This window comes from Pteropus vampyrus, unplaced genomic scaffold (genome assembly GCF_000151845.1).
Source record: "Pteropus vampyrus isolate Shadow unplaced genomic scaffold, Pvam_2.0 Scaffold62, whole genome shotgun sequence".
NCBI classification, from domain to species: domain Eukaryota; kingdom Metazoa; phylum Chordata; class Mammalia; order Chiroptera; family Pteropodidae; genus Pteropus; species Pteropus vampyrus.
The window spans coordinates 4,156,632-4,169,797 of NW_011888843.1; the positions used below are offsets into that span (position 1 = coordinate 4,156,632).

The 13,166-nt window shown below is 43.9% G+C and overlaps 1 protein-coding gene and 1 long non-coding RNA gene across 2 annotated transcripts in view; one reads left to right on the forward strand and one right to left on the reverse strand.

Annotated features, from left to right (window-relative positions):
* Nucleotides 1-13,166, forward strand: part of ALPK2 (alpha kinase 2) — a 139,320-nt gene that overhangs the window by 30,416 nt on the left and 95,738 nt on the right. The window contains exon 2 of the mRNA XM_023531170.1: nucleotides 10,749-10,876. Within this exon, the coding sequence (XP_023386938.1) occupies nucleotides 10,749-10,876 (128 nt within the window). The remainder of the gene's footprint in view (nucleotides 1-10,748; nucleotides 10,877-13,166) is intronic.
* Nucleotides 1,129-6,859, reverse strand: LOC111740346. The gene is made up of 3 exons (XR_002780592.1): nucleotides 6,626-6,859; nucleotides 3,061-3,170; nucleotides 1,129-1,223 (listed from the first exon to the last, which is right to left on the reverse strand). It is a non-coding gene; the product is annotated as an uncharacterized LOC111740346 (long non-coding RNA).

Genomic DNA, 13,166 nt, shown 5'->3' on the forward strand with positions numbered 1-13,166 from the left:
ATATAAACATTAAAGTAATAAAAATACACATTTTTGGCATTAGTGAAATGATTAAAAAATAACAGAGAATGAGATATTTTAATGAAAATGCCGTATTTGAAAACAATGTGTTTAACAGGGAAAAAAATCTAAATGTTATATTTTAGAATGCATCTACAATAAATAAGAAAAACTATTTTTGTCTGAAAATGATTGATGACGTATTTATTATCTAAAAAGAGAGGTAGAGATTTATCAACATCGTCTGGTAATGCTTTATAGTACATATCAGTACCATATTTAAATATGAGTTTTCATGAATCTATAGGAATGGAAGGTAAAGTTGAATCTGCACACAAGATGATGTCTGTGGTTATTATGAAAATTAAGGCACAAGCCCAGCTTTTCCTCAAAGATTAGAGTTGAACCTTGCATTGATTCTCTTTCTGCTTAGACATAGGCATTGTAGAGTGAGTGGGGTGAGAATACTCTGAAATGAACTAGCCATTGGGTGGCTGAGCAGAGACAGTAATTGAGTGGGTCGTCTCAGGAGCAGTGGCTGGAATTTTGAGGTCAGTGATGAAGGTTCATAAAGAACAAGGTGCTCCCTTGTTCTGGGGTGAGGGCGAGTCAGGCACAGTGGGCTGGAGCCTCCCCGAATCACAATCAGGGCTCGTGGGACAGTTTTCAAGACTTTTATCAACGTCATTATTATGGCCCTTGTCTTTACCGAGATGGCTCACAGCTTTTGCCTAGGCACATCGGAGTATCTTGATAAATTTTTACTTGAGTTACTGACAGGTTCACAAGGAACCCTGTTATTCTGGGTTTAATTCTGCCTGAAAAAGAAATCTGGAAATTCAGAAATGTAAAGAAACTTGGGAGAAAGTGATTAGGTCATCTTAGGATTGGCGAAAATGAAAGAAAAAATGCCCAACCTAAAGAAAAGAATATTTAAAATCATTTAGAGCCGTCGTTGAGGTTTCCGCCAATGCACACCCACCTGGGATGGCCTGGAGATTTTAGACATCAGGTTGAAAAGATGGACGCAGGTTGAAAAGACGACAGTTCCGAATAGCTCCCTTCTGAATACACAGCATCCTACTCCTTCCAGGGCCAGCTCCTTGGTGGCTGCTACCAGCACATCCAGGGTTCCACAACTCACCTTGATCTACTTGGTCTTCAATCCTGCTCTCAGATAACCAGGCTCTTTCCTTCCTCCGTAGGTAGTTTAAGGCCTTCCTCTTTAAAGTGCAACAGAATCTAGAGAGCTTGTTAAAATATAGGTTACTGGGTCCCGCCCCCAGAGTTTCTAATTCTGAAGTTGTCAAGAATTTGCATTTCTAACAAGTTTCCAGGTGATGCTGGTGGTGTAGTCCAGGGAGCATACCGCCATGAGCCATTGCTTTCGTCATTTCTCTGGCCTATAATCCCTGAAGAAAAACTATTTGCACGTGTTTTTTTAAATCACTAAACTTGCCTACTTCTTAGAGGCGCAGAAGCCCCAGCTACAACATGCTAAACAAAATAAAACATAGAGGGCAGAAAAAGATAGGATGGAAATCAGAAATTCATTTGGTTAGGCCAGGCTTTATACAGTTGTCTCCAGTACTTTCTTGGAGACTCATTCTTTGATTAAGCCATCTCATCTTAAATCCTTTATTTCTGCCTGTAACTTGGGAAGGGCATGTCCCACATAGAGATCTGGAATGAAAGGCCAATGATGGGAGTTTTAGGCACCATGGGCCAGGGAGGAGAAGGTACGGATGCTGTAGTATGCTTTCTAAAAGTAAAAATAAAAAATCAGCTCAAACTAGCTTAAACACATTAGCGGAAATTTATTGCTCACACAACTGAAAAGTCCAAGAGTTTGGTCAGGACCTGGGCTCTGGTTCTTTTTATTTCTGGAGACTCTGCTCTGCTCTGTGCTTTGGTTTCTACCTCAGGCTGGCTTTCTCACAGTCTCAAATGAATATCAGCCTATCCTGGGGTCCTCACGCTTTCTTTTTGTTCTTAGAGGACAGGGTGAAAGACCTAAGCTTTGCACTGATTGGATCACCCCTAAACTACTTCCTGAGAGCGCCATGTGCTGATTGGTTTAGACTTGGGTTAATAAGCCAATCACCGAGCAGGAGTGCTTGATCAAGTTAGACCAATCAGCTTCCACAAAGCAGAAGGGCGAGGTCCCGCCGACCCATCACCTGGCTTGAGCGGTAGGAGAGGGGTGGAATGGAGTCAGAAGCACAAGTGAAATGGTGTTTGGGAATATTTTGGAGAAAGACCTCTAAAGTCATACCATCACTTCCTTTAGTCATAAGGTTAGCCATGGCAGCTTCATGCATTAAAGATTTAGGATGGGTCTGCTTTAAACTCCAGCCCGGACAAGTTAAAATATTCTCCCATAGCATAGTCCTGCCTTTGCATGAATACGCCTCACCTCCTCCCCAGGTGCTTATATTGGGTGTGGCGCGCCTTATCCCTAAGGCGCACTTTACTAAAAGAAGATTAAATAAAGAACAATAGAAAATATTCTTCAGAAAACAAGACAAGCGGAAGCAAAAGTAAAAATTTTCTCCTCGAACCCTCTGACTGGCTGGGCTGAAGGATGATGGTAGAAGGTGACCAGGGTAAGACACTCTCCGCTGCGCTTTGTCCCCGGTTCCCCTCCCTGACTTTCTTGAAGCAGGCTTACTGAGCCGGGGTTTGTTCAGCAAGATAAATCCTGGCTCAGTCTTAGGCCACGGACAGGCTTCTTCTGCCCGCTACAGGGCAGGGAGTGGGAAAGGAGACTCAACCTTTCTCGGTTCCTCCCCTGTGCTGACTGATGCCTGAAATTCCACAGGGAAACTCCACTTTCTTGGTCCCATTTAAAATAAACATTCTGCAAAGAATTTGCTCCTCTTTTTGCTACAGGAAGAGGGAGCGCGAGACAGGGAGCCTGGGAAAATGTGGAGTATAAAAGGTTTCGTGATGACCCTGATGACACAGGCCTAGACTGGACACAACTCCCAGCCCACTGTGTTCTACCTCAAACCACAGTGATTTTTAACCAATTAATTCACAGAAGTTGGTCTCGTTTACCACGCTGTCATGCTCCGTATGTTGATAGCTTCATAAACATATGCTGAGGGATCTCTTGACTGTCTTTATGCTGAGAGAAGACGAAGATAAGAGAGGCAGAGGAATGTATCCTGTCAACATGATAAGAAAATCGGAATCAAGAATCATGGACTCTGCTGCTACCAAGCTGTGTGACCTGGGAAAAGTCATTCCACCTGCGGGTACTTCAGGGGCGTTTTTCAATTGTAAAGGCAGAGGAGGTACTACACTCTCACAGGTTTCATTTGACCTTGAGCTATTTTTTTTTAGCCCTCCTTTAAAGAGTTGGAAACTGCCACAGATTCTAAGTAGTAGAGGAGAGAAGGGGGAAGACTCTCTTTCCCACCTTTAAAAAAAAGGGTTCAAAACAAATCCTGAGAGCAGAGTAGCCGCTACAGCTCAGGGTTCACAGTTCTTTCCCTGGGTCTATGAGCCAGGCACACTGTTAGGCACATGGGTTGCTCACTATTAATATTTAAAAGTTAAATCGTATTTGTTTATTGGGTAACATTTATAAGTTAAAAATATCCAAAAAGATATGCAGAGGCAGTCACTGTCTTCAACTTAGCATCCCTTCCTTTCCTCAGACACCTGGGCCTGGGGGCAACCAGGTGACTAGTTACTTGTGTGATTCTAGAATCATTATGTATAACTAAATATATTAGAAAATTTTTTTTTTGCTTCTACAAGTGATGGCATACTGTACATTCTCTTCTATACTTTGTTTGTTTCACTTAATAACATATCTTGGAGATTATTCCATATCAGAGCATACAGAACTGCCTTATTCTTTTTGAATGCCCATTGCTATTAAAACTAAAAAAATTTCATCGTATAGATATTCTGTAACTAGATTCTTATTTATGGACATTTAGGTTACTTCCAATCTTTTGTTATCACAAGAAATGATGCAATGACTATAGTAGGTGCTTATTAAATTTCTCCTTCCTCGATTTTAAAAATTGAGGCATATTTTGCATATTGTATAATTCGTCCTTTCTAAGTGTTCAATAATGTTTTCAGTGAATTTATCAAGGTGCACAACCGTTAACATATAGTAGTGTTAGAGCATTTTTTTTTTTATCACCTTAGAAAGGTCCCTCATGCACATGCATTGTTAATTAGTGTCCAGCAACCAATAATCCACTTCTGGTTTTTATAGCTTCTTTCAGACATTTCATATAAATGGAATCGCACAATACCAGATGTGGTCTCTTGTGTCCGGCTTCTTTCTCTGAGCATAATGACAGTGTTTTTGAGGTTCATCTAGGTTGTGCCATGTATCCTAGTTTGTTGTTGTTGTTGCTGTTCCATGCTAATCCATTGTAGGGCTATACCATTTGTCTGTCTATTCACTAGTTGGACATTTAGGTTATTTTCGATTTGGGGTAATTAAGAATAATGCTCGTAAGAACATTTGTGTGCAAGCTTTTGTGCGGATATATGTTTTCATTTCTCTTGGGTAGATATCTGGAAATGGAATCCCAGGTCGTTTGGTAAATTTATGTTTAACTTTTTAAGAAATTGCCAAACTGTTTTCCAAAGTCTCTGTACCATTCTATATTCTGCCAGCCATATGTGAAAGTTTTTTTTTCCCCATATCCTTGCCCACATTTGGCTATTTTATTATAGCCATTTTAGTGGGTGTGAAATGCTATCTTATTGTGGTTTAATTTGCATTTCCATGATGACTAGTGATGTCTAGCATCTTTTCATGGGCTTATTTTCTTGCCTTTATTTCTCACAGCCCTAAAATCATACTCAAGAAAGAGCACAATGCTGAGCTCCAATGTACTTGAACTCATCCCAGGCCTGCCACTTGCAGGCATTGAGGAAGTAGGTTTGTTACAGCAACCTATTTAAGTTACCTTAAGTGTCTAAGTCATGTCTTTGAAACGGGAAAGAACACCTAACCTGGTATTTTCGCTGAGAGGATTAAATGCAATGAGGTCTGTGAAGTGCCCAGCCTAGGGACTGACACAAAGAAGGCATCTAAAACATGTTAGTTGTCATTCCCGCCTGGTTTGCCTCCCTCCTTCCCGCCCCATGAAATTTCCAGAACCCATCTCTGGGCAGGGTACTTTTCTCTCACTAATATGGGACTGGTATTAAGTGGCAGTGGATGTGGTGCCCAAATCTATAGTAACTCAGATGGCAAATTCAGGAACCCAACTGCCATTGGATTAGGCTAGGTAATCAGAACTAATCCCTGCTGTCCCCAGTGGGAAAGCACTCGGACAGCTGGCTTTCCTGCCTGCTTCAGAAGAGCTGGTCACCCATTATCTGCCTGTGGCTGAGAGCTCTCCCTGGCCCCTGCAAATGACAGCAGCTCTCCTGCTGACAGCAGCCACACCCCGGCTATCTGTGTGGGGCAGATTAGCCAAAATAAAACTTGGCTTCCGTAGAGGGCCTTAAATGTTCAAAGGATTCTCTATAACCTCTTACCTGTTCTCCCCCAACTCTAGAGGAAGATATATTTGTAATTTTGTTGATATTAAACCCAAAGCTCCTGGTAGCTGCTAACATTTAGATAGTGCTTGCTATGCTATTCAGAAGAGCTTTATACATACTCACTTAATTTTCCTAATAATCAAATGAAGTTGTTACTGCTACTATGTTAGTTTTACAGATGAAGAAAGTGAGGCAGAGAAGAGATTAGATGATTAGCGACAGAGCTAAGATTTGAGCCCAGAAATTGGGCCCTTCATCACCACATCCTTCTGCTATTCTGTTAAGGACCCTGCCAATCTTGGAATATCTATCAACATGTAATATGTGAATACTCTTTTATCCAGCAATTCCATTTCTTGGTATTTAGAGAACCACTTATGTACCCAAGCAGGCATGTGTCAGAATGTTTTTTGGGACACATTTGTCAGAATAAAAATCTTCAGCCAAGGTATACGTCATCCATACAAGAACAGACAGATTAAACACGATATTGCCTTGCCATGCAGTGTTGATATCATGGAGCAGTTTTTTAAAAATGATACAGCCCTTTATGGATTGGCTTGATCTTGTAAGATGGGCAAAACTTACTATTAAGTAAGATAAACCAACTGCATGACAAGTACATACAATTTAATGCTACACATACAACAAAATTATATATACATATGTGTGTGTGTGTGTGTGTGTGTGTGTGTGTGTGTGCGCGTATTTATATATTTAAATGACTACATAAGTAAATGGGTAGAAAGATGCCTGAAAGGACAGCACTTTCTCTCGGGAAAGTACTGAGACAGAGGAATAATGATGCTTATGGGAGACTTTACCTTTATGTGTATTTTAAAGAATATGAATGTATGCATTTAAGATCTGTATCATTAAAGATTAAAAATTTTTTTTTGAAAAACAAAGCGACTTGTCCTGAACCACACTGTTAAAAAACAAAAACATGCGAATCTTGTGTTCTTCCCAGTGAACATGTTATCTCTCTGAGGCTGTCTGTGAATCCCACCACGGCGCCCTCTGTCAATATCGGCAATCCGATATTGGTTACCCAGCTCTAGCAGAGAACGATAAGTCTGTCTTCAAGGGTTCTCACCTTTGGAGGAGCCATGAAACATGAACCACAGCCCGACTTAACTGTCCTCTGCTTTGTAGTCAGTGCTCCGTGTCTGTGGTGACTGAGCCGTGAGTCAAATGGTGTGTTTGTCAGTGTCGTAACGTGTGGGACTTCACTGTCAGGAAGTCGTCACCTGGGGAGGAGTCATAGATGACGCATAAATAAAGTCCTCAGTGGCACCCCAGCTCTGGACAGCTTGATTTGTCCTTTTTTCCCTCTCCATTCACAGCAGTGGACCCTGGGAAAGGGGATGGGAGGCATCATGTCTTGTAAATTACCATTACAGGTGAATATTATAGCAGGGGAGATTTTTAGACATTTTTTGGTATATCACTTTTTAAAAAATCATTGTGGTAACTCATAGCAAGGAAGGAAATTAATGAAACAAGTGAAGTCTTAAAGTCTAATAAAGACTTTTCATCTTGACAATCAATTATGTAATGGCTTCTTCCTAGGCCATTTACATACATTATTGTAATTCTTAGAAAATTAACATTATCTCCTTCTACAAATAAGGCAACAGGCTCAATCCTTCAACCAGGTAAGTGTCAGAGCTGGATGTAGATTTGTCCCTGGCAAGTGACAATGCCTGGGCTTGGCCCAGAGTCTTATGATACTTACTGGTCAGGAGAGTTTTTCAGCCATGAGAGCTTCTTCCCTGCCCCACCTTTCTCGTCTGGGTTCGTCTCTCAGGAATGTGGGGTGCCAAGGTAGTCACCCCTCTGCCCCAACAGCTGTTCTAAGAAGGATTGCAGAACAGCCATGAACAGGACTGAGGTGCGGATGCATGCCACAACACAGATGAACCTTGAACACGTTCTACTAAGAGAAAGAAGCTAGACACAGGGAACCACGTATTATATGATTCTGTTTCCATGAAATGTCCAGAATAGGCAAATCCATAGAGGCGGAAAGTCGATTAGTGATTGCCTTAGAGCTGTGTGTGTGTTGGAGGGGAGTGGGGAGATGGGGAGGTGAAAGCTAAGAGCTGTAGGGTTCTTTTTGTGGCGATGGTTGCCCAGCTCTGGGTGTCTTGAAAGCCATCGAATTGTATACTGTAAAGTAGGTGAATTGTATGTGAGTCACATCTTTTAAAGCTGTTTTTAAAAAAAGAGTATTGCAGAGATATCGGCACCACTGCCAGTCAACAAGTCAGATGAGCTAGTGTTTCCAACTTGAAGCTGTACTTTAAAAAAAAATAAAAACAATTAGTACTAATATTTATTGAGCATTTACTTCTGTAAATGCCAGGCACTGTACTAAAATTATTTGTTTAATAATCTTGAGAAGTATCAACTTTTTATCTCAAATCGAATCTACGGTTCCAGCTCTTATCACCAGCTCAGACCTCTAAAACAGATGAATAAACACATTAGTGTTCACAGAAAAAGCTTCTTTTGCACGTGTTTGGCAAGGGTGGGCCCACATTTCCTCAGCAGCGAAAGGACAGCATGTCACCTCTTTTTTGGGGGGGTTCTTTGTGTACTGTCAGACCCACATTCATTCTGGCTTATTCATTGATTCATATAACAATTCAACAATGCCAAGTTTTCTTTAAACATTTTCATTCTTGTGCAAGACGGGGAGTATAAAAGTCGTCCTTTGGAACTATTCTTTAGATACTTCTTTCAACCTACATCAAACATTCCTATGACTTCTAAGTAAATAAAAATACATGTCAAAAATCTGGCCTTTTTATACCAATCAGAATCCTCCAATTCCTCTGCCACCAAGTGCACTTGTCACTTAATCTGGAATGCAGGTGTCTACTTGCCATCCTGCAGATGGATTTTCTTCCTGTGTTGTGCCACTGATTTGCCATCTACATCAAGAGGAGCCTCTGATGCTTTTAAATATAACACAGGTTAACCAGGGACCCCATGTGTTCCTGTCTCTGCATAGTTGCTTTTATAATATCCTGTAACTAAAAATAACTGGAAAAGCGATTTAAGTTTTTATTTAAAAAGGTCAAAAGGATCCAATTCATGATCACTGAGCAAAATGTCTTAAAAATCCTCTTTTCAATCTCTCTGGCTCAGTCTTCCCCACATATGCCCACAGCTCTTTGAACTTCTCTCCCGGCCCACTGAGCTCTGTCCCACACCCGGTTCTCTTCCTTTTTGATGCTAACACATAACTTCTTCAGCTAACAGCTTTTCTACTCTTTACACGGGTTAGTTAAACCTCAGGTCTAAGCACAGTGTGCTTCCTGCACACACTCTTCCTGAGGAAGGGAAGTGTAGGGTCCTGAATTATTATTATTTTTTTACCCTGATATTCAGAGAGTCCGAGTGCGTCACATAGGGGCAGTTAGGGAGTGCTTTTTTGTTTTCAAGGACTGAACGTATTTCTAAACGGAACATCTTGAGATTAAGGAAATGCTGTAGGGACATCAGAAGCAGCAGAAGATGCCTCAGAGGAAAGGACCAGGAAGCATTCGTGGGCAAAATGTTCCACGGGAGGCGTCTACCTGGGCCCATGACCTGTGCCTACATACAGGGCCTTGCGCCCAGAAGCATTCCAGGGCTTGGTTTAACACTGTTGCCATCTTAAGTATCTTAATCATATTTGAACAAGAAACCCCTCATTTTCACCTTGAACCAGGCCCTGCAAATTACGTAGCCAGTCATGAGCAGAGGCAAACATTGTTTACCGCAAACATTGTTTACCTCCCTTCCTGATTCTCTCCCCAGCTACCCACTTCCCACTCATCAGAAGGTTTTCAGGTGTTGGTGAAACTGTGAACTGTTGTCAGGGAACTCGTCCCTAGCACGCTGTCTCTCGGGGTATCTGAAACAAGCTTGAAACGTGGGAGGAAAGAGGGAGGAATTGGTTCTAAACGGTTAAGAGGCTGTTACACCCACATGGAGAGGGGCTTCCCCTCCCGTGATACGGCTGTGGCCATCCAGCCCCTTCCACCTAGAGCTTAGCTTACGCTCCTGTTTTAGGACCCTCAGCATCCCTGGAGCCACCACTTGCAGCTTCTAAGGGCCCCTGCGCTGCTCATGTTGAACGTGTCCCACCGCGCAGTAGGCTTTCCTTTTCTCGAGCTCCACGGTGTGCAAGAATTGGGAACGGACTCTGGAGAGGGTGAAATGTCATTTCCAAGCTTGGCGCTCCACTGGGTTTGGCCAAGTGGCGCTTGCTCTGTACCCAGAGGATGGGGTGCAAAGGGTCCTCTGGGTTCAGACACAGCTGGTTCTCAGGGGCTGCTGCACATCTGTGTGAGTCATGCACGATGCGGCTCTGGGGGTGCCTTGCACGCTGGAGCCGTCAGCCGGCACCACCATGAAGGGAGGCCTTAGGGCGGCAGTGCCCTGAGCTGCATGATCTTGAACGAGGTGTCGAAGCTCTCCAAGCCTCGCCTTCCTCATCTGTGAGATGCAAGAGGTATTAATAACCACTTAGATAGTTTAACAGATCTGAAACGAAATGTTACACCTGGACACCAATCAGGAGTGAAATGTCGACTTGTGTCCACGAACGCATGCTTGTTCGGAGATGCTGGCTGTCGCTGCCCTCCCGGGGCACCTGTCTGGTGCTCAGAAGGAGAAGCACCGTCCCAATTTCAGAGAACCTCCCACCCGGAGGTTCCTTTGCCTTTAATCAAGTCCTCTTTTGGGAGGCAAATAGGCACACGCACTTTTTGAACCCAATATGAAAAGAATTCGAGGAGAGGAAGAAAGGGAAATGAGAGGCGGTGGCACCAGCTGTGGCTCAGCAGTTCTTCGCTGTCACTCCGGGCTCTGGTTGCCATCCCCGGGGACGCGGGCCATGTCTGCAGACATTTTGGTTGTCACGACTTGGGGCAGGGTTGCTGCTGGCATCTGGTGGATCAAAGCCAGGGATTCTGTTAAACATCCTACAATGCACAGAGCAACTCCCCCGGCAAAGTATCTGGCCAAGGTGTCAGCAGTGGCGCAAGTGACAAAAACTGCCCGAGGAGGTCCAATCTGCCCACTCAGCTGAGTGCCTTTTATAAGCTAAGAGAGTAGCGCCATGCTCCTTACCTCCCTAAGAGCCACTCATGGGGCTGTGGGGTTTCTCAGACTCTTAGGAGGTCCCGGAACAAATGGTGATGTCGGGGGTTTTTATTTTTCAGACTCACGTGGCATGAGAGGATGACAGACTCAGGAGGGCCCCAGAAGCGCACACTTTGTTTTTTATCCTCGTTGCTTTCCCAGAAAGTTCCTGAGAAGTCGGACGCCGTGCTTCGCTGCATAATAGTTGGTAACCATCACTAGCTGATCACCCTCCGAAAAACCTCCCTGAGGACCGGGTCTCCCGACTCAGAAAGGCGTTGTTAAAACATCACCTGAGAAAGTTACCTGGGAAGTTTATTCCAAGTAACCAATTGAGCAACTATATCCTCTATGATATATTTTTTTTTTTCTAAAAGATTTCTTCGAGTCACTTCCTGGACACATTTTAGCGAGCTTCGCTTCGCGTTGTGGTTTTGGGGTAGTCGGCTCCCACACTGGTTATTCTCTCAGATAGTCCACCCTTAATTGCCCGTGGCACGTGGGAATGGCATGAATAACTTCACGTCAGACAATTCTTTGAGCTCTCATCACTCTTTTATGGATATCCCAAAATGCTAAATTTGTCTCCCCACTTCTTGCCTTCTTCAGGCCTGCTAGTCAGCACTGAAAACGTTAAAACCAAGGCAGAGATGCCCAGTGGAGGAAAAGCAGGGGCCTGGAATTCCCCCTGGACTGGAGAATAAATAACCCAGAGCTGACTCAGAATTTGTAGCCCCAGTGCTAAAAAGGATTTATAATGAAAAGAAAATAGAAGTAAAAGAATCGGGTAGGGAAGTGGTATCTTGTACCTTGTGGGTTTTCTTTTCTTTCTTGAAATATGTCTCTGCCCTGAAAAACACGTCTTGAGGCCACACAGAAAACTCTTGTCCCTATCATCCCTTTTTGTAAGTCCAAAGCAAAGAAGAGCCAGCCTCGGACATGGCGCTGGTGCTTCCTTAGCAGAAGCTGTAATAAAACCCCATCTTCAGTCTGGATGCTGGAGGGTTGAACTGTGCACTCAGGCCCTCTGAGCCTCGAGCTGAGCCCCCTCCCTCTCTGTGTGTTTGTCCGTAGTCATTCAGCTCAAGGGACAGCCACCACTCCACTACTGAGCTTTCCCTGTCTCCCCAGGAAGCCCCAGTGTTTGGACATACCCAGAACTCGGCTACCGGCCCCCACACACATTAGCCAGATACTTGTGAAACTTTCTGGAGGTGGCTCTCAATCTGCGACCTGTAGGTAGGCTTTCAGAACAAGGGTAGGATTTTTCTGGGGAGGTTTCCAGCAAGAGGAGGGGGAAAAGAGAACCACCCACAAATACAAGATATACCACTTCCCTGTGCAAGTCTTGTTTCTGATTATTCAGATCTATATTGCACAAAGGGAAAAAACCAGTCAGCCATGAAGAAGCCCCGATCATTCTGAATGAAACACTGGAGTCTAAGAGATCAGAATCCCCAGGCCCAGCTCATGCATTTTTTATATACTTTGTTTTTAAAATCATATACACAAAGAGGGAGTAATTAGACACTTCCTAAGGAGGAAATCGAATAAAACTGACTGAAGTGGGACACAAGGCTGATAAGAACAGGCAGAAATGAATTATGATCAGCAATCTCCTTGATGGCTTTTCAGAGCAGCTCATTTTTGGCTGTTTAGTCATTTGCCTGAAAGAGACTCAGCTACGCAGCCGCTAGAGAAGGACACGTCCTTGCATGCAGGTCTGTCTGCTCCTGGCTCTGGGGACCAATTATTCAAACGTCTATCTGAAGGAGGAGGAGGCAAAGAGGGACACCCACAGTTGCCACCAAGCTCATTCGCGGTGCTGGCGCAGAGGTAGTCTAGCTGGTAGACCCCAAATAGGAGACTCACAGAGAGGCACTGCCACCCTCAGGTCCTGTCCGTGGTACAGGTCTCAGGAGAAGGTGGCGTTCTTCTCTTAGTGGTCTCTGGGGTTTTGCTTGCCAGAAATCCCATGATAGAGAAGACAGAAAACACAAGAATGTCCCCAGGATGGATTCAGAATAGTGTATTTTCCCAAACGCCAGGCTTTCTTCCTGTACATTTAGCACATCCCGGTGACTTTTCTATGACACGGAGGCTAATGAGGAAGCTCCTTGGGACACACCGGAAACCTTCCTGGAAATTATTCCCATCACAAGGGGAAAACACCCCACTGTGTGAACGGAATTGCTGGAGGCTGTACCAGATTCACCCACTAACGGCACAGCTGGTCAACGCTCGCCGGGGGAGGGTGAACCCGGTCCGAGGGAGAGAGTGTAGGTCAGTTCGTGTGACGACGCCAGTCACGTAGGTGCAGCGCCAGCCTGGGGAGACTGCCTGCCGGACTCTTCCGTCCTCGGGAAGATGTGGCACTTGCTCATCCACTTTGCTCTTCTCTCTTTTGTATCATAATATACACTCGACCCTGACTGTCGCTGAAGTATAATTTTCAGAAAGATTAAAGTGACTCCCAGGCAGATATGAAATTAATAGTT